This window comes from Sphaerodactylus townsendi, linkage group LG12, assembly GCF_021028975.2.
Source record: "Sphaerodactylus townsendi isolate TG3544 linkage group LG12, MPM_Stown_v2.3, whole genome shotgun sequence".
Taxonomy (NCBI): domain Eukaryota; kingdom Metazoa; phylum Chordata; class Lepidosauria; order Squamata; family Sphaerodactylidae; genus Sphaerodactylus; species Sphaerodactylus townsendi.
The window spans coordinates 14,564,818-14,590,417 of record NC_059436.1 but is presented as its reverse complement, the minus strand read 5'-3'; the positions used below and the strand labels follow the sequence as shown (position 1 = coordinate 14,590,417).

Below are 25,600 nucleotides of genomic sequence, written 5' to 3'. Positions count from 1 at the left end.
AGGGCTTTAATCATCACATTCACTGAAAAGGCACTCCCAAGATTTGGGGGACTCCCTGAAATGCTACATTGTGCAAAATGGATGAGGGCAGTGAAATAACTGGCAATCAACACATTGTTGCTTCAAAAAAGTGCCTTCTCCGTGAACAAGTATCTGAATAGAAAATTAGAGGGAAGTGTTCCTGAAGCAGGTTTTGTATTTAGAGAAATACAATAGGGAAAGAGAAGTATTTTGATAAGGTCTTAGACACGCAAGACATCTACCTGTGTAGTACAGATTCCACATGGTTTTTCACTCTAAAGAAGGCTTGTGTTTTATGTTTACTTTTTCCTTTTAGAATGGTAAAAGCTAAATCCTTACAGCTTAATCCAGCAGCGCTCTGCCTTGTTAAATTGTTGGTGTTCCTTCATCATTTCTAGCTAATGAAATGGATCAGCGATGTGCCCTTAAATTCTGGTCAGCTGATTTTGTGCTTCAGTAGATACATTATTTTCCCTTGAAGTAGTTTGCAGTATGATGGCAGGAGAATGGGATGGGAATCAGCTGTTTTTCAGTAGAGCAGTGAAAGAAGGTGACACGGGGAAATAGACTACCGCTGAAATGACTCCTTAGTCATATAACTTGAATGGTAGTGCAAAGATTGCTTAAACCTTTAAAGAATGTTCCTTTCAGCCAGACTGATTCCAGGCGTACGTTTCATTGCAGTTTTTGGACTCATAAAATTACTTTCACTGAAGAACACGCAGTACAATCTAGATAGTGGATGAACTGAAACAGTTCTTGGCCTACCACACCTTTATGAGAGTAGTGATATCATGAGTGTTGATGCACTGTTTTTCCATGTCCAGCTCACCTTCCTCCCCAGCCCAGTTTACTAACCCATTCAACATGGAGCTAGGGGAGATACTTACTTGGTCCTCGACTCCTTCCCTCTACAAGTTTGCACACAGGGTTTTTAGCCTTTGCACACCAGTGGTTTGGAGGGTGGGGGAGCAGACTAATTTCCCCTAGTCAGTGAGAGCAAACAAATGTTGTTAGCTGACTGACTGAGACCTCTTCCACACATGCAGAATAATGCATTTTCAATCCACTTTCACAATTGTTTGCAAGTGGATTTTGCTATTCCGCACAGCTGCAAAGTGCATTGAAAGTGGATTGAATGTACATTATTCTGCATGTGTGGAAGAATTACTGAAGATTATGCTTTCTATCATAAATATATGTGCATTGTTTGTTATGTAATGTTTTTACATATTGCCTTTCTGTCAACACATCAAGCAGTTTGCAAGTTAGAATGCTAAAAGATAAAACAGTAGACATTCTTGGAAGACATTGGTTGTCTCCTTGGGAGTTAGTGATATAAACTCTGTGGCCTGCATTTTTCCTTTCTTGACTTCCCTTTAAAGGGCAGCTGTATGAACTGTGTATTTGAACTCTGCAGCATTTTAGTGTTAATTCCATCTGGTGCTAAACTGACTTTCTTCATCATGGATTTTTTTTCTCTTCCATAGGTCCATTTTGATATACTGTAGATTCTAGCAAACAGCAAAAAAAATGGGTGTCAAAACATTTACCCACAATTCCCCTGGACACAGCCAGGAGATGCTCGGGAAGCTGAACATGCTGCGTAACGATGGGCATTTCTGCGACATCACCATCCGTGTCCAAGACAAGATTTTCAGGGCGCACAAGGTGGTGCTGGCGGCCTGCAGTGACTTTTTCCGTTCCAAGCTGGTCGGGCAAGCGGAAGAAGACAGCAAAAGCATACTGGACTTGCATCATGTGACTGTAACCGGGTTCATGCCTCTTCTGGAATACGCGTACACAGCAACATTGTCTATTAACACCGAAAATATTATTGATGTCTTGGCCGCAGCCAGCTATATGCAAATGTTCAGTGTTGCTAGCACCTGTTCTGAGTTCATGAAGTCAAGCATTTTATGGAACACTCCCAGTAGCCAGCAGGAAAAAGTGCTAGATACAGGACAGGAAAACAATACAAATTGCAATTTTACTTCTCGAGATGGCAGCCTTTCTCCAGTTTCTTCAGAATGCAGCATGGTAGAAAGAGCCATTCCTGTCTGCCGAGAGTCACGGCGGAAGCGCAAAAGCTACATAGTCATGTCGCCTGGAAGTCCGCTTAAATGTAGCACTCAGACAAACTCCCCACAGGTTCTGAATCCTTCAGCTTCCTATGCAGAGTCTAGAAGTCACCCTGTAGACTCTTCTTTGGCATTTCCTTGGACTTTCCCTTTTGGAATTGACCGGAGGCTTCAATCGGAGAAGGTGAAGCAAGTAGAAAATTCTCGGACTCTAGAAGTGCCTGGCCCAGCGGAAGCATCCAGAAGAATTACTGATTATGTGACTTGTGAGAGCACAAAGGTCAGTTCACCTCTGGTGATTGAAGAAGACGTGCGTGTCAAAGTGGAAAGGTTGAGTGACGAGGAAGTTCACGAGGAAGTGTCACAGCCTGTCAGCGCATCCCAAAGTTCTCTGAGCGACCAGCAGACGGTTCCTGGAAGCGAGCAAGTTCAGGAAGACCTTTTGATCAGCCCACAGTCATCTTCTATAGGTAGAATCACTTGCACTTGTATGTGTTCTGATGTGATTTTATTAGAGGCCCCATGGGCTTCCTCTTGTCATGTAGTATTATCGGCACCTGAGTGTAGTGTTTCCAAACAGTTTAAAACTCTGCTTGTTAATGATACTGATTGTATTCATTCTACTTCAGCAAAAATGTTGTGGTCATGAGAGTGGGCAGTCGCTAATCCCCTTTACAACTCAGCATCGAGATTCTGCAGCAGCTTAAATCTTTTCGTTTAGTGAGCCTAACACTATGAAAGGGTGGGAACAGACTGGAACCTTTCGGGGAGGAAATGTCTGAGCTGTGGAGTCATTCTACTTCAGCTGCACCATTGCTTTAAGGAAGCAGGAATAGTGTTCCCGTGGCACATGCCTCGACGTACTTCTGTTGCTATTTCTGCATCACGCTTCAAATAGCTCATATGTTGACGTTCTATATTGGTGGCGTTTCTGCTCAAATTAAATTGCTTGACCTATTAAGAGTTTTTGTAGGCTTAAGTGGCTATGAATTTTCTTTAGATAGAAAGCACCCACACATTAAATATATTATCTTGCTAGTCCTTATATTTAATCTGCTAGAAATTTGAGAGTGGGGTGTATAAATTAATGGGGGGGAGCAGAATTTATTTTTGTCAGCCAAAAGCTGGTTCACTGAACTGATGTAATCTGACCCCGTGCCCTTAAACACGTGGAAGTAGGAGTTTAGAGAACAGACTGCCAGTGACATGTGATTTGCTCATTACACGGGCAGAACAGTGTAAAGTTTTTTGCATCACTTAATCAGAAATTAAGGGGGTAGCAATGATAAAGGCAAGGACAGATGTTGTACCCTGAAAATTGCACTGCATAAGTTAATAATAATACTGAGCTCTATAGCCCACCATTCTCAACAGCAATGCTTAAGTGCAAAGCCTGGGACTTCCCCAGTCACTCATTTTCAGTGGTAGTTCTGCATGCCCTTTGGGATATGTTCATGCACAGAGCTGTATTTGCTACTGAAACAAATAAGGAAATTCTGGCATACTCAGGAGCTCCATGGACACATCAAGCAGCTGATGTAGCAAATTGTCAACATGCTCGCTTCGGCATCACATATACTAAATTGTCAAATTTGAGTGTGGCCTTGTATTTCCCCCAGGCATTAAGGTGAAAATGGCCATGTTACTTCACAAATGAGTGTTCTTTTTTTTTTTAAGTGTCGCCTAGAGCAGTGGTTCCCAACCTGTGGTATGTGTATGCCCTAGGGTACATAGAAAATTATGTAATGGGTTTTCTAGTATAAGCGTACAGTTTTAGGGAAATGAATGGGTAAGGGATATGCAAATGAAAAAAAGGTTGGGATCTACTGGCCTATAGCTCACTTGTTAAGAACTTGGCTATACATTTAGTGTCTCATCTTTTTTCCAGTGATATCAAATATGTATTTGGTTGTTGATTCTGCATTTGTTTATTTTGCAAAATTTATATCTCACCTTTCTACTTTCACAAGGACCACCAAGGCAATTAACAAATTAAAAGGTACACAATAAAATCACATTTTAAAACCATTAGATCCCCTGTCCAAAATCATTACAACAATTAAAACCAAAGTACATACAAACCAAAAACAGCAATTAAAAACATTGAGCAGGAAGGATTTGCTGGGGTTTTTTTTTCTGTTGACATATGCCTATTGTTATGGCTTTCATTTGATGCTGATTTGTTTTCATCAAGAAGCAACAGCCGTGAAAGGGAAGATCTCAGTGTGGGTCCTGTGATCTGGATTCAAAAATCAGACCCTCAGTTTTTTCTCTGGGGTTCTGCAAGATAGGCCTCTTGCCGGGTTTCCTAATGACTCTACAGAAATTTCTGCCTGATACAATCTTCCTTACAGGGATTGTATCTACCCAGGAGTCTCTGAATGATGATAATAGAGACAGTCTTCAAGGAGTTTCTTCCCGCATTAACCTCTATTAAATAAATACTGTTTTCTGCTGCAACCATTATTCAGTCAGTTAGTCGGCCTTTATTGGCATAAGTTAAGTACATCATTTTGAAGATGCAGAATATATATTTTGTAAAAAATAGAACCTTTTTAGCCTATGGGCTCAGATCCTATGGTTATAAGGAGAAATCAAAAGTCAAAACAACAGACAAGAACATGAGTATAGTTTACCAAACAATATACAACAGGGGCACACCCAAATAACTATATTCAGGCTACTGGATAAGTAAAGAACAGCAAGTGATAATGCTGAAACAGAAGCACATGTGCAATTTTTAATTAAGTGCAACCTACACCCTAATCATGAAGCAATAAACAATGCAGTACATTATACCAATGCACTTTCCAAGTCCCAATAAAGTTAAGTCTCTTATCAAACTTTATGTAGATTACATATGAGGTAAGTTTGATAAGAGACTTCCCTTTATTCGGGACTTTGAAAATGCATTTGTATGGGCTGTTCTTTTTAAGGATACAAGTTGGCATTTTTGATGCTTCATTGTTGCTTCATTATTAGGGTGTAGGTTGCACTTAATTAAAACTCGCATGTGTGTGCTTCACTTGCTGTTATTTACTTATCTTGTAGCTTGGGTATAGTTATTTGGGTGTATTATAAGGAGAAATCGCAACCGTTATTCATTTCAGAGAGTTCTTGCACAGGGGGCATTTCTGGTAGGCTGCACTTTGCTGTCTGAGTACAGTGTTCCTGCATCGCAGGGGGTTGGACTTGATGGCCCTTGTGGTCTCTTCCAACTCTACAATTCTATGATCTTTCCTTATCTTATCTCCACTTCATGGACAGTTATTGCCACAGAAAAGAAAGCAGTCCATAAGATATGTACTTGGTTAAAAATTCTGCTTCGCTTTCTTGTATTTCTTCTGTAGCCTTTGGATTTCTCTTGATTAAGACACGAATACATGCCAGCTCCTTGCATGGAGCATCATACTGAAATTATGACAAATACTTTTAATTGTTGAAATATATTGGCATGTATCCAACTATACTGTTTTGAGGGCTAATGTCTTCCAAAAAAGGAATGGCAATTTCTACTAAATTGCCCTTCCCACTGTAGACCCTATTTCCTCTTAGTGATGTACCTTAGGATCCGCTGATACCCAGGAACAAAATTTCAGTGGACCGCAATGGAAGTGGAACTGGAAAAGTTCTGCTCCACAAACATGAGTGGATGAGTGGATAAATTCAGTCTCTCTTCTAAAATTATTTTAGAAGCAACACTTTTAATAACAGTCTTAACTTAAAACCAGAAGTGGCCCGGGGCGGGGGGAGCTTTTGGAAGGCTTCTCATTCTGTCTGGAATAGCATATGACTTCTTCTGGCCCAGCAGTTGCGGTATGAGTATCCTATTTTACATGACAGTAGCGCTGCAGACTCTAGTTTATATTAGAACTCAACAGTTTATTTTCTTTATGTTATTTATATATTTATGTTATTTATAGTCTGCTTTTCTGACTGAGGCTCATTACACAGTGTGAGTCAATACAATCCACAGCATGGGAGACCCAGTAAACAATATAGTAGGATGTCAGAGCTGAAACAAAGCATGAGGTTGTGTTGTTGTTTTTTAACAAAGAAGCCAAAATGGTATGCATAAACAGGGCTCTTGAGCATCTGACTAACAGATTTTCTTACTAGCATAAACCTTTGTGGACTAGAACTCATTTGTATAGTGTGTAACAGAATTGTGTTGGTGTGCATGATGACCTTCTACTAAAGTGGGCCTTACAATTTGTTTCTATCAAATCTTCCTTCAGGGGAGAAAGACTTTTTCTAACAGATAAAGTCCATCTTTATCTGATAAACAGATAAACATATGACAGAAGGAAATCATAGGGTCAGAGTAGATAAAGATTGAGGGTAATTTTTTTTAAATGGAGGAGTTGCATTTAAATTGTATTTTAGGCTTCAGCTATGTTAATATCTATTTTAAAAATACCATGGTTTAAAATGGGATCCAAACTCATTGCAGACAAAAATCTTCCAAAGACGTCATACAATACTTATATTGTAAGAGGGGGAGGGATTGATCAGTCATCACTGGTTTCAGACACTTGATCAGTTTACACGTTTATATGAATTTAAGCATAAGGCTTTTTCTTCCCAAGAAGACAAAGACATTTTCAGACCAGCAAATAAAGTGTTTGCTGCATACAATATGAACGATTTCTGTCACTTTTATTGTTTTTATATCCACAACTCTGAGTTTTAATCTGTGGATTTATTGGCTTTATGGATATTTTACTGAACCTGAACTAATGCTAGCTATACAGATTTCAAGTTAGATTCAAGACAGACAAAAGGATAGTGACATCTGGAACTCATTGCCATGAGATGCAGTGGTGATCATTGGCTTAGAAGTTTTTAAAGGGGCGTGTTTATGGAGGATAGATCTACCATTCCAATTAGTCATGATAACCACATGCTGTCTCCAGTGCAGAGATTATATCAGTTGCTAGGGATCAGTCAGCAAGCCAGGACTGTTGCGCACGTGTCCTATTTGCAGGTTTCTGTCTGACCGCAATTCAGTGGCGTTGTGCCAAGGGGGCGGGGTGTGTGCAATGTACCAGGCGCACGCCGGGGCAGGGGCATGGGGGGGGTGCAGTTGCCCCTCATTCCAGTCTTGCCACAATTGGGCATAGATTGCTGGACTAGGGAGATAGATAGTATGATTCTAAATGGCTGTTCTGATTATCTTAATGTATGAACCTGCCTATATTCTTTCTCACCAAAAGATGACAGAAGATATATGAATTAATTCACCATTTCCTGGACCTTCTTTTTTCTAGAATTATCCATGTGGATTCTAATGTTTACCTAGGTCTATCCCCAAGACACTAGAACCCAAGTGGAGCATTCTAGAACAAAGAAGGTCGAGGAAATGGCTGATTAATTCACAAATCTTCTATCATTCAGTGAAAAAGAGTGTAATACAGACTTGGACAATTGGATAATCTAACCCACTCTTCTATATCATCTCTAGCAGCAGCTCTCCCAGGTTTTGCCCCTTGAAATATTTTAGCTGGATAAACCAGGAATCAAACCAACAACTTTCTGCTTGTAAAGCATGTGATTTATTACGGGTGGCCACCCACCCATGCACTCCCATTGCTTTAATTTCACCATTGAGTTACAACTTTTATGCAGAAAGGTCTGAGTCATTCTGCATAAGATTGACCTGTCAACTATTTGAACAATAGGTAAGCTTTAGAGATAACAAAGCAGATTTGCTTGCAAGAGCCAGCATGGTGTAGTGGTTAAAGTGTACGACTAGGATCTGGGAAACACATGTTTGAATCCCCACTCACTCCATGTTTTTGCTGGGTGGCATTGGACCAGTCATACTCTCAACCCCAATCCTGGCTAGTATTTGGATGGGAGACCTACAAGGAATACCAGGGTCATGATACGGAAGCAAACAATGACAAACCACCTTTGAACTTATCTTGCCTGGAAAGCCCTATGGGGGTTGTCATAAGTCAGCAGTGGCAAAAAAAAAACCTGACTTGCAGCCAATTTGTAAGCATGCCAATTCAAAAGTCCCACTGAGTTCTGTGGAAGTCCCTGGTACGTATGCTTAGGATTGCATCCTCCATTAAATGATGAGCTGTCCAAGTATCTGCCAGTTTTAAGAAAAGGTGACCAAGGTCGCCTGACCAAGAAAAGTAGGTTATGAGGCTTAAGATCACTTCCAACAAAAATCCAGGCATTATCAGTCCAAAATAGCACTCACTATCAATAGTAAACTTCTCCAAGATTTTGCTTTCCATAAAAGAACGCATAGTACGGCCAGTTCCACATGTTCAAAATATCTTGTCTCCATCTACATATTGCAGGGCTGGCATATATTTAATGAAATTTAAGATGAGTTTTACAGTTTCTACCCTCCCTCCCCCCATTTGTCATATACCACAAAGGCGGTATAAAAGTGGAACAAATAAATAAATAAATTGTGTGCATCAAATGAAAACCGCTATTTGGCTCTTGTGCTGAAGTGCCCTAATCCTGGACATATTTTCTTGGAAGTTACTAGGGGAAATTCTTTTTAGTGTATTTTACTCCAGTGCCGTTGTGTATAGAGTGTACTGATCTATTGACCACAGTTGGATGAGGAGGCGTGTTAGAGGGTGCAAGATTTAGACTCTTGTGGAAGTATATAAATTACCATTTAAAAGTTGGGAGGGTGGAGCCCTAATACCAAGCTCTTTTGAATTAACCGGGTTCAACACATTTGATTGCTGTTGCTGCTTTGTGCTCTAACTTTTAATGTGTCACTTTGATAATTCGCCTTTGCAGTGGCGGTCACACCTTTGGCTTTGCAGGTCTGAGCCTTGTTCCTGTCTGAGCCTTGTTCCTGTCTGAGAATTTTCTGATAATGGAAATGATGAACAAAACTTATTATAATTTGTGCTATGACTTTGCGTCTGAGCACTGAGCTATTTACTAGCGAGCCATCTTATCTCTTCACCAAATTTTGAAGTGCCTTGGCAGAGAACGCCAAAGTCTTTACAGTGATGATTTTTTCAGTGTAAGCCCAGCCACTGGGAGTTTGTCTAAGAAAACTTTGGGGAGAGATTACGAGGATTTGTCTACATATGGCTTCATTACTCCCACTAAACTTCAGGTTGATACATGTTCTTTCCTTAACTGCCTAGGTTCAATAGATGAAGGAGTCACTGAGGGATTGCCAACACTCCAAAGTACCTCTGGCGGTAATGTTCATGATGACGATCGGTATGTGCCAACATAACGTGTAAAATATTCTGCAGGGTAGGCTCAGATGTATAAACATGCATACCTTTTGTGTGTTAAATAACATATCCTTCAATGTCTAAAGTAAAAAAAATGCAGGCAGCTGCGTTGGTCTAGTACAGGGTCCCCCACCCTCCTTGATTCTGTGGTCACATTTGTAATTCCGAGGCAATGTGATGATGAGCACAGCACAAAATGGCTGTCACAAGAGGCGGAGCCAACCACAAATTCTGCAGTCTTCCAAATCTCCATTGGCCAATTAGAAGCCTTGCTGGACAGAAGCCCCTCCTGGACCCACCTGCTTTCTCAAAACATTTGACGCATGCCAAGAAAGGGGTTGGTGTGTGTCGTGGTGTTCTTGAGTACCACATTGGGGGCCCAGTACCTAGTAACACAAATCCCAAAACCTGTATTACATAACTTTAAAAAACATAGCACCATGCAAAATGTCAAAAATGTATGAGTGAGCTTTATATCGGCATACAGCCAATCTGGCCTTACCCTTGGACCAGAAGACCTGGGTTCAGATTCTGTTCAGCCATAAAACTGGATGGTGATAATGAGCTGCTCACCGTCTCACAGATTTAACTTACTTCACAGGGTGAGTAGGAAGAAAAGGAAATGGGATAATCTTGTGTGTGCCACCCTAAACTCATCTAGGAGACACATATAATAATTAAAAGTAATAATCTACAGCAGGCCTTGGCAAATTTTCTTTGGCTCTAGAATCCAACCCCAAATATTTAGCTGCTGGCCTTATTTTAGTCTTCATGGTTTTGTATTCTAATTTCCTAATACCAGGTTCCACAATGAAATTTCTGGGCACCACAGCAAACTGACTCTTAGGATTTGTTGAGCCCTGATCTATAGGATATTTATTCAGTGCAATTATCATTCGTTGTGTATGTTTTTAAAAAATATTCCTGCCCTCATAACAGCTTTGTTAAGTAGTTCCATGCCTGTGCAATCCTAAACAGAGCAATATCCTTCTGAGCTCAGTGTCTCCAGTGAGCTTTAGAAGGGGGTAATTCTGCATAGGGTTGTGTTGTGTGTTTCCAGCTGACATTGACAAAGGTAATATCTTAGATTACCCAGTGTAATCCATAAGTACAGTAAGTGCACATGTGTCACATGTATGTGTGTGCTGAGATTTCCACAGTGCTTGTGCACCATTTGTGAAGTCAGTGTGATGTATGGGCAGATTTTCATGTTTTGGTCACCTGCTGTTACAGTTTTCCACAAAAAGCATTGTAGGCAAAAATATGTTTTACATTCATTTGGACATTTGATATAGTTCAGTTCAATTAATTTTGTTGCCTTCGCTTTTTAATTGCATGTTACAACTTCATGTCATGCATTCACATTCGTATTTGGGTGTTTCACACACATATGTCCCTGATGCGCTTCTAAAAGAGTGATTGCTTATCTCTTCAGATTGGAGACTGTCCAGTATCCTTACCAGCTCTATATTACTCCTTCTACCAGTAGCATAGAGAGACCCAGCCCAAATGGTCCTGATAGGCCTTTTCAGTGCCCGACTTGTGGAGTTCGATTCACTCGTATTCAGAACTTAAAACAGCACATGCTCATCCACTCAGGTAAGAATCTTCATTCTTTTCACTTTCCGGAGCACAACAGTTTGATTATAAATCACGTGGACAGAGGAACCTGTGACTTTGTTTCAAAAACTTTTACTGCAGCTCAGCCCAGTAACCTCCACAGGATAATATTGGTGGCAGAAGTAGTAAATATGCAATAAAACCTAAGAGAGAATCAGGCGTTGGTGTCCGAAAGCCCAAGAAACTGGAATTGCAGAGCTAGAGGGTTTTTTAGCAGTTCTTGAAAGGTTCACTTTCATTCTGGATTTGGTATGACTAACAGTGGCCCTTTCCGCACGGGCCATATATGGCGCCCTGGGGATGGCAAAAACGCCGTCCCCAGGGAGCCGTTCGCACAGGCAGCGCTGCTAAAACGCAGCAGCGCCGACCTGGCTCCCCTCCACCACCCCCAGGGCGGCGTCAGGCTGCCTCCCAAAACCTCCCTCCAGGAGGAAAACAGCGCGTTCCCGCCGGCGCGGTGCAAACAGCACCGCCAGGAACACACTGTTTTCCCTGTCCCTCTCTCACTCACCTCGTCGTCCTGCGTCGCTCTACTGGACTGCTGAGACCCTCCCTTGCTGTCCTCCGACCCCTGGAGGTTGGAGGGCAGCGTGGATGGGTCTTAGGAGTCCAGCAGGGCAACGAAGGCAACGAGGTGAGTGGGGGGGGGACGGGGTTAGGGTCCCCACCCCTCCACCGGCAGAATTCCTGCCGGTGCAGGGGCGCCCTTTCCTCAGTTCGGAAAGGGCCAGTGTCTCCCCCAACTTGAGTTAAGCCTTTGTGCAATATGCCTACAAACCACTCATTATCTCAGCTGCATATAATATGAGAAAGACCCCCCTTTCCTCCATAGGAGTCTATCACATACCGTGCATCTGTGGGCAAGTATATATTGAGACAACAAAATGCAGCATTCTGGCAAGACCAAAAGAATGTGAAAGGCACTGGAGACTGAATCAGCCTCAGAAATCAGCAGTAGCTGAACGTGCTCTAACCCAAACCCGACATAGAATCTTATTTGATAAAACAGAAATGCCTCTGCAAACAAACGCGGCCCAGAGTTATGCAAATGCAACTGTAGATAGACTCCACCAGAACCCATGCAAATGCACCTCATCCCTCTCCCACCTCAGAGGCAGACAAAACAAATACCCAACTACACAAAATACTCCACGCTGTGCACATGGTACCGTGGCCTGCCTCTAAAGATGCCAGCCGTAGATGCAGGTGAAATGCCAGGAGTTAAAACTACCAGACCACAGCCTAAAAAGACCACAACAGCCAGTTAACCACATTTGCTTGGAAACAAGTAAGGCCCACTTAAGCCAGCTTGTGAATAAAGAGGTTTAGGGTGGGAATGCCATTTGCAAAATTTGGGAGTATTCAAAACCACATGTTAATCTCTTAGTTTCATTTTTCACTGAGCCACAAATGGCAACGACATCAATGCAGGAGAAGCCAAACCTCCCTGTGTTTGGATCCCTGGAAAAGCCACAACCACATGTTAAACATGCTTCTTAGTACTTGGCAAGGGATTGGTACGAAGCAGAAAAGTCCTCTTGCTGCTAGCTTTATGTTAGTAAAGCCAGATGCATGCCGGTGCTGGATGGTGTATAGGTTGGAAACATATTAGCTTTGCTGCTTGGACTAACCAAGCTGCGGATTTTGCTGCGGATTATAAAGGTGAGCCAAAAGCTCTAGCTCATTCCGCATGGGCCAAAAACAGCGGTGTGAAAACAGTGTGAAAATGGTGTAAAAGGGTTTTCACACCACTGTTTTTGGCCCATGCGGAATCAGCCACACATTCTGCAGAGGAAAAATTAGAAACGTTTAAAAGAAACACATTATATTACAGCACAGTCGTGTAGAACAGCCGTTCATGCAACAGAGCTCAGAGTGCTGCAATTTTAGGCAGCTTGTATGATCTGCAGCAAAAGCTAGCTAGTCCAACTCTTTGGTATTAAAAATTGTTTTGTGAAGGGGGCTGTTATTAAATATCTACCTTTATGACCTCGTGGTTTTAAAAAAGTAGTGAAGCCAATGTGTTTGATCCAAATGTTGGCTCCCTTGCAATACTGCACTTCAGGTTTAACAGTGTAATTCTGGTTGCTGGGGGGGATTGCCAAGGAGGCGCCATGACCCCAGTGTAAATGCCACTTACCCCAGTGTAAAAGGCACTTACGCTGGTGTTGTGGAACCATGCAGTAGCATGACACCCAGGCACCAGCACAGCCTCAGCCTCAGCACTCCTCTGGTGCAAGAGCCCTCACCAGCACTAAAGGGAGTGGGGCCAGCTTTAGTCAGTTTCCTGAGCCCTTTCAGCCCCATTTGCTGACACAGGTGTACACTGGAAAATTAGGGACAGAAGAAGAGAGACTCAAAGGGGTTTACAGTCTCCCTTCCCCTCCCCATAACAGACACCTGGTAAGGTAGGTGGGGTTGAGAGAGTTCTGAAAGAACTGTGACTAGCCCGAGATTATCCAGGAATGCAGGAAAACAAATCCAGTTTACCAGATTAGGGTCTGCCACTCATGTGGAGGAGTGGGGAATCAAACCCAGTCCAGCTGCTCTTAACTACTATACCACGCTGACAGACCCCATTGAGTTGCATAGGCCACTTTCACGGGGGGAAGGGGCAGCGTGTCTCTCAGTTTGCTATCCGCAGCACAGCAAGTCTTTTTGGAGGTGGCATGGCTGAGGCATCTCCAGCCGGGGAGCAACTACTTTCCCCCTCAGGATTGTGCTGCCCGTAATTCATCCTTTGCCTGGTCACTACAGACTTGCATTGAAACTTGAGTCAAAGATTTCTACATTCAGTCTTTTGGAAATTATTGCTGCAGCCTTAGAGTTTTGACGTGCCCCGCCTTTTTTTTTTCTTTTAGAAGATTCAGTAACAGATTCTGTGTCAGCAGATATAACTGCTGCCCTCAAAGTCACTGGTAACTGGAATTTTGCCCACCGCGGTTTTCGGTTGAGGAGAGTCATTTCCCCCCTTCTCCCTGTCTTCCCACAGGCATTAAACCATTTCAATGTGACCGTTGTGGGAAAAAGTTCACCCGGGCTTATTCGCTAAAGATGCATCGCCTGAAGCACGAAGGTAAACGCTGTTTCCGGTGCCAGATATGTAGTGCCACTTTCACTTCCTTCGGGGAATATAAACACCACATGCGGGTTTCCCGGCACATTATCCGCAAGCCTCGGATTTACGAGTGCAAAACTTGTGGCGCCATGTTCACCAACTCTGGAAATTTAATCGTTCATCTGAGGAGTCTGAACCATGAAGCGTCAGAGCTAGCAAACTACTTCCAGAGCAGGTGAGGTGCGCAGCAAAAACCCATCAGGGAAACATGCTTTTTTTCTCCTAAACCATCTCTTCCTGCTTTCAGGGCAGCCTGCAGTTACCTTTTCCTATCAGGTTGCCGTTTTATTGCTCTCCCGCGGGCTGTTACATCCCTAATATCAGTCATATCTGTTCTCTTTTTGGACTGTGTAAACTGTGTATATATCAGTATATCAGGGCCGAAGTGGACTGTACTGGGACCCCAAGTCTGTCAGAGGATGCAGTGTGATTTTAGGCCTTGGCTTTTAACTTCAAAATGTGCTGGAGGAGCTGGAGCCTTCAGCACAGAGGGTATGAGGGGCTCCTGTCCCCCACTTCTCCACGTGCTGTTTTAAAGGCTCCCCCCACACACTGTGGCCTCCAGCAGAACTGGGGCCCTGCAGCATTTTGAAAAGTTAAAGACCAAGCTGTATAAGGGTTATGTGACCTTTTGGCAGACTGAGCCCTATATTGTCTAGTTTGGCCCTCTGATCACAGGGGGGAAAGTTACATTCAAACTGCCTCACAGGACGTCACCCACCTAGTCTACTTTTATAATAGCTTTGACAGCTGCATCCAAAAGCAACAACACACCATTGAGGTGGCTGAATGTTCTAGTTTTGTTTAACCATTTATCTGTTTTGGAAGTGTAATTAAATACACCTAACATGAAATAGAATCTTACCATTTGGGTGCTGTGTGGTTTCTGGGCTGTATGGCCATGTTCTAGCAGCATTCTCTCCTGACGTTTCGCCTGCATCTGTGGCTGGCATCTTCAGCTACAGATGCAGGCGAAACGTCAGGAGAGAATGCTGCTAGAACACGGACATACAGCCCGGAAACCACACAGCACCCAAGTGATCCCGGCCGTGAAAGCCTTCGACAATACACAGAATCTTACCAGTTATATCGATAAAAGGCCTCAGGCAAAGTTGACCTACTAGATGATCAGCTCTTTAAAAGACTCCTTGATTTCAGGAGGGTCGTTCAGCCTCTGCTTACTTCTTCCAGTGTCTTAAACTGGTCAGATTTGAAATGCTTTACACTGACTGAATTGTACTCAGTAGGATACCTGTTAAAACCTGCTGCTTGTAGAAAATTTAAAGTATTATCACCTACTTTTAATTTATATTTTCCCTTTTATTGTCCGTAAAACATCACTTGAATGCACTTTTGTGGGGCAGCTTGTTGTTAACTTTGAGCTGTTGTTCATGTATACTGTGTTGGTTCCTGATTCTGACTCCATTATAGATGTGAAATGCAACTATTGATTTCTGTTTAAACGTGTGTTTCCAAAATTGCCTTTGAATCATACTTTTTCTTGGGTCTCTTTCCATTCCACTCAACAAATTCAGTGTTGTATGTTTTCTCCTGTTTACTGCAGATGTTTTTGCATTAGTAAATTAAAAGCCTTTTTTCAGTCGCTGTCAGATGAAACTGACTTGCTCATTAAATTCTGCAGTCCAACAAAAAATGGGTTGTGCCCATTGTCTAGTTCAAGACAAAACTATCCAGCAAAGTCATGGAAGAACAACATTCCTCTAGACTAGAGGTTTTGTGTGTGATCTTTCCTGCTCATCTCTCTTTTGTTTTTCAGAGGTAGTTAACATGTATGCCCCATGGTCTGTTTGAATCCCACCAAGACTTGTCCTTCCCAGGATGATTCACTTCCTGTCTCTGTGCTTCCCTTACAGCAACTGGCTCACTAGAATTGCCTTTCAGTAGCAACACAGGCTGTTTGGACCAGCAGAACTTTGGTGGTTTAAGGATGATTCATGGACCCGATTCTTCCTCCCCACCTTTATCCTTTTATTAATTTGATTCTCTCACCCTTTTTCCCCCTTTAGAATAAACATCCATCCATTTTTGCATGAAAGCACTCAGTAGATGGTGATGCACCATGCATTTCTTATGCATCTTTAGTGGAGTCAGAATTTTAACCCACACCTTGCAGGAAAAAAAATTACAAAACTGACCTTCTGGTGTATTTCCAAATGAAATTTTGGCACCCTTTGGGCCAGTTTACAAATTTTTAGCTTTCATTTCAAGGAAAGTCCCTTGAAATGCTTTAATTTGTAACCACTTGTATGCAGACATCTGAAAAAAATGCTTTGCGGGGCCTTGGAGGCAACCGTGCCAAATGGTAAGATTCAGAGTCTTTCTTAGCAAGTGACTTAATGTAATAATGGATGCAACCTATGGCAGTCATAACATGTAGATTGGTCCATGGAGACTTTTTCCCCCTGAGGCAGTCTTAACACTGTGTGTTGAAGGAAGTTTCATTCACCTGTGCAATGCTGTAATTAGCCCAAGCATATTCCTTGTTTCACTAACGCTCTCTCTTGACCTTTGACCTCCCTTGTAGTGATTTCCTAGTACCGGACTACTTAAATCAAGAACAAGAAGAGACCCTCGGCCAGTATGAGCTAGGAGAGCATGGATTTGAAAGCAGCTCCTCTGTCCAAATGCCTGTCATTTCGCAGGTCTCATCAACTCAGAATTGTGAAAGCACTTTCCCCTTGGGGCCTCTGGGTGGGTTGGCAGAGAAGGAGGAAGACATGCCAGAGCAGCCAAAGACTATCGTAAGTGCCGAGGCAAGCCGAGATGAGCCCCTGAAACCGGGGCTCTCGGCTATTACTATTGAGTAAGTCAGAGTTTGGTTTCATTTTTGTCTTTGGAAAGTGCCTGTGTTTGGTCTTGTACATTTTAATTTAATTTTCAGAATGCGGGGGGAGAATGCACCCCCTTTATTATTTTGTAAGCTATGCTGTTAAAACCATAAACTGCAAGAGACATTACACTATCTTCACAACCGAGCAGCCACTTCCGTGGAAACATTTAAGGCTGAGATGCACAGTAAAATTCTGTCTGAAAGCCAAGCACACACAAGCTCCAGTTATTCTGCAGTTAGCTACAATCATCGTGAGGTTCTGTTGTTTCTGTTTTTCCCTTTCCCCATCTGGGTTTTTGCAGAACTTCTTGTAAAAGAAGGGAGATTGATGACTCTTAGAATGAAAGTAACGCATCATGAGTCAAGCACTGAACAGACATTTGATGAACATTGGTAATCATTTGAGTATTTTCTCTTAGAAGGAATTGCTTTGGTCTCTTGCTTTTCTTGGGCATGCAGTAACTATTACTGAAACTTGCAGGACCTCCTCTGTTTTTAAAGTGGATGATTGATTGGATTTGGCAATGCAAAGAGAAGGAACATGCCCCGGTATGTTCACCTCTGGTATGCCACTCCTTTTTAGAAACTGTTAATTGAAAATGGCCTTATCTGGATTTTATTCTCCGAAGTCTAACTGTTCTCTCCTCGTCCTAGTAATATATAATCACTTGGGATAGTGGAAAAAAAATAACTTGGGATAGTGGAAAAAAATGACAAAGGAGAGAGTTTACAAAGGGCAAAAAAAAGAGAGAGTTTCTGTGCATTAAATGCGGTTATACATCTTTGTGTGTACTTACCGCGGTTTTATTCGTCTGTTTTAGATAAAAACAAGCAATTTATTTTCGTTTAGAGGCCAAGTTTCTAACCCAAACAGGGGTCTGTTTACAAAAGGCCTGTTAGCAATGATAAAATGTTATTATTCTAAAACATTTTTTATACCCTTGGCCCAGCTGGTTTCATAAAAACCATTCCTCCAGCTTACATTCACGACTCCAGCAAGCAATAATGTGGACCTGCCATTTCATCCCCCCCACCCGTTTATAAGAGGTTGAAAACACATGGCATAAAGCATTTCGAGCCAGCAATTTCCATTTCATTGCCAATGTCTTCTGTTATTGGTAAGGCTTAAAAATTTTAATTAAATATTATATTAGTTCTTTTACACAATATTGAGCATCCCAACAAAGTTGAGCTTCATAATTCATCTAATAGGGGAAAAAACCCCAAGATGTTAGATTTGTTCCTGGAGGAGCTGGTGAATTGAATTTCATGCCATCATCATTACACTGAGGGGAAATTGATGAAGGGCTGATAGGAACAAAAGAAGTCTCAAGTAACTGCGGAGGTCAGATTACAGGGTTGATACTCTGTGCAGCAGCGCTTGAAGTCTAGGAAACGGTGGCAGACAGTTTCCAGGGAACAGGACATTTCTGCCTATAGCACACCCACTCAACCTAAAGAGACTGCTTCTTGCACTTCTCTGCTATTTTAGTAAAGGGCTTCACAGAGAAATATGACTCAGTTTTGAATTTAAGTGTTCCATTAAGTAGGTTTTTCTTCCCATGAATTTTTAAAGATTTTTTTAAAAAAAAATTAAAGCATTTTTCCAGAGTTGTAAAAAAATGACATTTTGGGCAAGAAATACATATTCTTGAAGAACTTGTTGCAAAGGATTATGGGGCTTGGAAGAAATAATACGGGTGGCTTAATCACCAACTTAAATCCAGCAAAAGTGGCCACTTGCTATTTGTACAGTGATCTTTGCTTTCTAATAACTATGTAGGAGTGAGTCTCAGTGGTAAAGGACACTGATCAAGGAGAGATAGATTCATGCTTTACGGGTAACCCAGCAAGTAAAGTGTGCAGCTGTTTTTAGCTTCTTGTTCATAGACTTATGTGTTCTGCTCACATATGCATCTTATCCAGTATAACTTTTAATGAGGAACAGTGCGCGGATTATATTGCCAAAGCTAGAGCAGATCATCTACATGGACAGTTTTTTTAGGAAGATTTAAAACTTGGTATCAGACCACAAATTGCTTTCTGAAAGTGGGAAAGACCCTAAAAGAAGACATTCATAATGATTCTGCTTTGAGCTCAAAAGTTTACTTCCATTGTCCTTATGGGAAATAAAAGTGAATCTAATGACTGTTTGCATGAACTGTGGGCTTCTGTGTTGTGTCACAGTTTTTAAAAAGACTCCCTCTTGTTACATTTATTCAGTATTCTTAAATCTCAGCCCAGGATCAGCTCATAATGCTCTCTTTTCATAAGACACATGTTTTAATACAAGTGAAATGTTCTTTCTTAAAGGTATTCACTGCTGTCCATAGAGCTACCTACCATTGAAACAAGTGTCTTACTGTTGTTCTTGTTGTCATCTTTAGTTCTGGAAATTTTTTGTTTATTTAGCCACAGGGAGACTTCCATTGTTAGAAGTGCTTTAAGCTGAAACTCAGTGGATGACCACTGAGAATTAAAAAGCAGGCCGGATTCTAACCCTTGACCAACCTAGAACATGTCGCCCCAGTGCTTTTTAGATTAAACTTACTTCCAAGTTAATATGCCTTTCTTGCAAATTACAATTGGTAAATTGACATCTTGCGGAATATCTGACCCTCAAGTTCCTTTTTTTCTGGCCCCTGAAAGCTTAGATGTTCTGGCCACCACTTGGGCAAATCCAAGTCTGAGGGCCAGATGAGATGTGATGCTATAGATCCTTACAGTACCATGCCCAAATGTGGACTGGGACTGCTGTGCTTCTTGCAGTGGTCTCAATCCAAATCAAGAGCACATGTACCACTATTCAAAAAAGCTATCAGGAGCTTCATTCAGTGTCCTCTTGCAGAGTGCATGAATGAACCACCCTCTAGCAGCTGAGGTTTACCATAGCCTTAAAAGACTGGCCATCTGTGCTTTAAAGTAAAGTAGAAAAAATAATTTCTATTTTTGCCAGGGCAGTGTCACAAGAATTATATTTGTAGATTGCATGCTATTTCCAACATAAGATCGTAAATTGGGTTCACATTGGTGACAGAGTAGAATACTCCTCATCAACTAATGGCTCTATGGTTACTGTCCAATGTAAATTCCTACGGTGGCTTGGTGGAGCATTACATCGTATGTACATACCTCTCAAGTATCAGGATGTTCTGTACAGCTTTCCCATCTGTGGAGTGTAACAAAAAAACCCACGTTTAAACTCAGATGGAAGGCATCTGTTCCCACACAGTTCAGAAAGGGGGGCCTCGTCGAGATCTAGAATCCACACCTGACATTTCCCCTCATTTCTTTCCCACACAGTAGGAGCAGAATTGCACAATGCTGTGAGGTTTAGTTTTTAATGTGCCAACCGATCATGCTCCTTAAGGGTCCTGTGGAGAGTATACATACTTGGAGATGAGATGACGTTTCCCCAAACTGCAATACGGAAAGTCAGCTTCATGTAGCATAATGTCTTTCTATCACCAGCTTGTTTCTCTTGGATGCATGTTTGGGAAGTCAATTTGACCTCTCTTCTCAGGCTGACCGGTTTTATGCTCACAGTTCTGATGCTGAACATAATAGTCAGCTGAGCAGTTGAGAATAGTTCTAGTTTTGGCATTTGTCCTTAGACGAAAAAGTGTAAATGTTTCATTTCTTTTTAAATGAAAGCAACCAGTGCCAGTGTAGCAAAAGAAAAAAAACATTATAGAGAGATACTATATTTTATAAAGCTATAGTCCCTAGGCCCAAAAAGAGATTAAAATTGTATTTTTTTAACAATGCATTTGCAAATTTTTAAAGCAGTGGCTTTGGCCAATTTTTTTTTTACTTTGTTCTTTTGTTCCCAATTTTTTCTTCACCAGCCTCAAGATAGCAGAGGGTTAGATCCCGATTCTTAGAGTTCTGCCGAATTCCCCTATATCAAGAAATGGCTCTGATTTGATATGTAATGTACAGGAGTACCAACTTCACGAAGTTCTTTGGCTGCCTTTCTGCAGAAGGCTATCCTTTTCTCTTATTCCGATAGAGAACAAAACGTTACCGTTACTGACCTCCAGCTTTGCAAGAACAAGCGGTCCTTGCCTGCATTCTGCCGTATTATGGGGCTTTTATGGGCCACGTTTGGCCAGGAAGCGGGATAGAAATATATTAAAAAATAAATACTAGAGCTTATCCGTAGAATAAAGCTGGTATTAAAAATACAAAATCTATTTTTAAATGCAAAAATAACCGGTGTGTGCGTGTGTCGTTTTGTTTTTTGTTTTTATTTTCTATATGGTATTGAAGTCCTTCAGTGGGTCTTATAAAGCTCACCCTGAGATCCGGCTGTGTTAAGGGTGCTTTCATGTAGCTCTGTAGTGACCTCGGAGGGTTTTGAGACACCTCGAAAGGGGCAGGGCCAAGGTTGCTGCTAGCTGCTGATAGTCTGATAGCCCTGAGTGACAGAAGCTGAGATTGGTTTCTGGCTTTGCTTCTGCAGTGCCTCAATTTCCAGGGCTTTGGGAATAATCTTTGGTGGGGTGCGGCGCTAAAGTGGCCAGAATTGAAGTTCTCGGTGGTAATCTCACAAGAACAGCAGCCTCCCTCCCCCTTTTAACTGTGCCAGCCTTCGGTCACCAGCCGCCATCTTGTTCCGCTTCCCTTGTTCGTGCCGACCGCAGCTACACTACTTGGCATGTTTATTGACTTAATGGAAATGTTTCTTGGGTTTGTTCTTTTTGTTTTTTTTAAATGTTGAAATACACTTTGCATTTTATATACTATATCTGGCTATTAGTATTTTTCAGGAACCCATAGTTCTCGGTGGCTATATATATATTTTTGTGACTTTTTGTAAACTAAAGTGCCGTTTCACTGTTACAATCATTTTTAGAGTTCTTGTAATCAATGTGAATATCATGGTTTTTTCAAATCTGTTCTGAGCCTGTAGTGTTTGCGTTTGTGATTCTATGTGTAATGTATATATTCTGTATAGTTACATTGTACTGAAATATTAGCTTGTTTGATATAAGAAGAATATGTATTGGGTACCTTTTTGCTAGCCTGGTTGTTTAATCTTTAAAAAAAACCTTCAAAAATTTTTTAAATCTCCAGACTTGGTCCCATTATAAGTCAAAATTGAGAGGGAAGAAAAACTAGTTTTGAGTGTCTTTGGATAGAAACATGATGCTAAGATTTTTCATTAAAATATTAATGTTTTATGGAGTAAGTACCTATTTCAGTGTCATTATTTTTCTGTATTTTAACGTGCTTACAAAGGGCACACAGGTCTTATATTTTTGGGGGGGAAATACACATCACAAAAATGTGACATTCCAGTAGACCCACCAGCACAGACTTCAAGGAGATAATGAGCCGTGGACATCCCAAGCTGGTGGTCATTCTACCAGCTTGGCACACACTGGGCCACAAGCCAAGAGCTGTCCGGCTCATACCTGTGACCATAAGCAGATGTTAATGGAAAAACTGTAATTCAACTCATTCCACTGGTTTTTAAGGTTCCTAGTTTTTTCCATAATCTGTTCTAGCATAGAATCATAGAGTTGGAAGAGACCACAAGGACCATCAAGTCCAGCCCCCTGCCATGCAGGAACACATAATCAAGGGCCATCATGGCCAACCCCATGCCATGCAGGAACATATAATCAAAGCACTCCTGACAGATGGCCATCCAGCCTCTCTTTAAAAACCTCCAGACTCCACCACACTCCAAGGTAGTGCAGTCCACTGTCAAACAGCCCTTTCTGTCAAGAAGTTTTTCCTTATGTTTAGGTAGAATCTCTTTTCCTTTACTTTGAACCCATTACTCTTGGTCCTAGACTGTGGAGCAGCAGAAAACAAGCTTGCTCCCTCACCAACATGACATCTCTTCAAATATCTGAACATGACTATCATGTCACCTTTTAACCTTCTCTTCACCAAACTAAACATCCCCAGCTCTCTAAGTCTCTCCTCATAGGGAATGGATTCTAGACCTTTTACCATTTTGGTTGCCATCCTCTGGACCCATTCTAGCTTGTCAACATCCTTCTTGAATTGTGGTGCCCAGAACTATCATTTCCTTGATTCAGGATACAGCTTAGAGCATATCTGGCCTTGTCCTAGTTCATGCAGATTTACTGTGGATACAAGTACAGACTTGAAAAAGGAGTATGCAGGGGCGTAATGAGGCAGCCCTGGGCAAACTGTAGCCCTGGGCAAAACCTGAGTTGGATGCCCCCCCCCCCGCAATGGACGGCCACTCCACCACGACCACATTTTTTTGCACCAGGACATTGGTGCCTGCAGGGGGTGCATTTTTAGACATATCAGCACCGAAATTTCAGCATATCATCAGGAGACTGTCCTTATGCTACTCCCCATGTTTGGTGAGGTTTGATTCAAGGAGTCCAAAGTTATGGACTCCCAAAGGGGGTGCCCCATCCCCCATTGTTTCCAACGGGAGCTAATAGGAGATGGGGACTACAGTTTTGAGGGTCCATAACTTTGGCCCCCCCTGAACCAAACTGCACCAAACTTGGGGGTGCCATCATCTCCAGTTGATACCCTGAAATTTTGGTGCTGATACATCCAAAAATGCACCCCCTGCAGGAACATCCTAGAAATTTGCCCAAAAATCTTTGTTCTGCATTGAGTTTTCTGCATTGCTGTCAATGGGGGTTGCAGGCTGTGGGGGGCACATTTCTGAAGGCACAGTCTCAAAACTTTCAGGGTCTCATCAGGAGACTGTTCTAATGATACCCCCCCCCCAAGTTTGATGCAATTTGGTTCAGGGGGGCCAAAGTTATGAACCCTCAAAACTGTAGCCCCCATCTCCTATTAGCTCCTATTGGAAACAATGGGGGATAGGGGCACCCCCTTTGGGAGTCCATTACTTTGGACTCCCTGAACCAAACCTCACCAAACTTGGGGGGTAGCATAAGGACAGTCTCCTGATGATACGCTGAAATCTTGGTGCCGCTAGCCTAAAAACTGCGCCCCCTGCAGGCCCAAAATGGAAAACCACTAAAATACCCAAAAACGAACCCAGCATTTTGATGCCCCCCACAAGGTGATGCCCTGGGCAGCTGCCCATCTTGCCCAATGGGCATTATGCCAGTGGGAGTATGTGTCATTTTAAACAATGTTCCAAAGTCAGTGACATCTGCATTTAGTTTTTTTAAAAAGTCTATGTAGAACGCATTCATGATCTGATTCTACTACCTACAGTGTTTTAAAAGAATATGCCCAATTGCAAAAGGAAAAGCTATCTCCCAGTGTATGCGGGGCTATTGCATAAGCATAAGCATAAGCATAAGCATTTTATTGTCATTGTGCACGCACAACGAAATTTACAGCAGCATTCCTCGATGCACACAATTTCAGACTCATACATCATCATCCTCCACCCATCCCTACACAGCCCCAAATACATCAATATGAAGCAGCGGAGTTTAGCATAGCCACAGCTCTAGAGTAGAAGCTGTCTCTAAACCTCTTTGTCCTAGTTCTGAGGGCCCTGTATCGTCTGCCAGATGGTAGCAGTTTAAAAAGAGAGTGTGCTGGATGAGACGGGTCCCTCAGAATATCTTTGGGCCTTTATTTAGGCTTCGGGCATTTATAGATTTCTTCCAAGGAGGGGAGAGGGCAGCCGATAATCCCTTGTGCAGTGGTGATCACCCTTCGGTTTCCTATTCAAGGCCACTGTGCAACTGGAGAACCATACACAGATGCAGTAGGTTGTGGACACTCTCTATAGCACAGCCAGTAAAAGGACACCAGGAGTTTTCCATCCAGTTGCTGCTTCCTTGTGTCTCAGATAGTACAGTCTTTGCTGGGCTTTCTTAACCATCACGGCAGTCTGTAATTCCCAGGTCAAATCCTCTTTAATCATAACGCCCAGAAATTTAAAACTAGCCACCCGCTCCACTTGATCTCCATTTATAGTCAAGGGCTGAATTTCTGAGCTATTCCTTCTATAGTCCACTATGAGCTCCTTTGTCTTGTTAGTGTTAAGAACCAGGTTATTTTCCCTGCACCATGAGAGCAGTCGGTCCACTTCATTCCGATAGGCAGACTCATCCCCTCCAGAGATGAGCCCCACCACCGTTGTGTCATCAGCAAATTTGATAATGGTGTTACTATGATAGACAGGAGTACAATCATATGTATAAAGGGTGAACAGTAAAGGACTCAACACACAGCCCTGTGGCGTTCCCATATTTAGAGTAAGAACTGGAGTAAGAATTTAGAGTAAGAATTTAGAGTAAGAATTGGAGGACCAGGCTCAAGGACGGGCATATCAGAAAACCAAAAAAGTGTACCGAAACCAAAGTTACACACAAATATATCCACTGTCGTACAATAAATCTAACAATCACGTCTTAATCCTTTTATTTCAATTTTCAGTTATAAATACAATCCATCAATCATCATGTATACCAACTGTTGCCCTATAACAGTGGTGGCGAACCTTTGACACTCCAGATGTTATGAACTACAATTCCCATCAGCCCCTGACAGCATGGCCAATTGGTGTATGGATTCTGCTTGGGTACCGAAGCTAATACTTAAGATCTACTAGAGCAAGAGTAGTTTCCCAGAACATGGTTTCAAGGCACAAGATGCGCACAACCCTTTTGAAGATAATCAGACATGGATCGAACCAGTGTATGGATTAGAGATTGGCCAATTGGCCATGCTGGCAGGGGCT

At 42.1% G+C, this 25,600-nt stretch overlaps 1 protein-coding gene across 4 annotated transcripts in view; it reads left to right on the top strand.

Moving 5' to 3' along the window:
- Positions 1-22,117, top strand: part of ZBTB44 (zinc finger and BTB domain containing 44) — a 36,005-nt gene extending 13,888 nt beyond the window's left edge. For 3 of the 4 annotated variants that reach the window (XM_048512468.1, XM_048512470.1, XM_048512469.1), the window contains 5 exons: positions 1,512-2,572; positions 9,239-9,317; positions 10,770-10,933; positions 13,947-14,247; positions 16,618-22,117. In XM_048512468.1, the coding sequence (XP_048368425.1) occupies positions 1,555-2,572; positions 9,239-9,317; positions 10,770-10,933; positions 13,947-14,247; positions 16,618-16,900 (1,845 nt within the window). In that variant the 5' untranslated portion in view covers positions 1,512-1,554 and the 3' untranslated portion in view covers positions 16,901-22,117. The remainder of the gene's footprint in view (positions 1-1,511; positions 2,573-9,238; positions 9,318-10,769; positions 10,934-13,946; positions 14,248-16,617) is intronic. The other variant, XM_048512471.1, reaches the window with a different exon arrangement.
- The last annotated feature ends 3,483 nt before the right edge of the window (positions 22,118-25,600 follow it).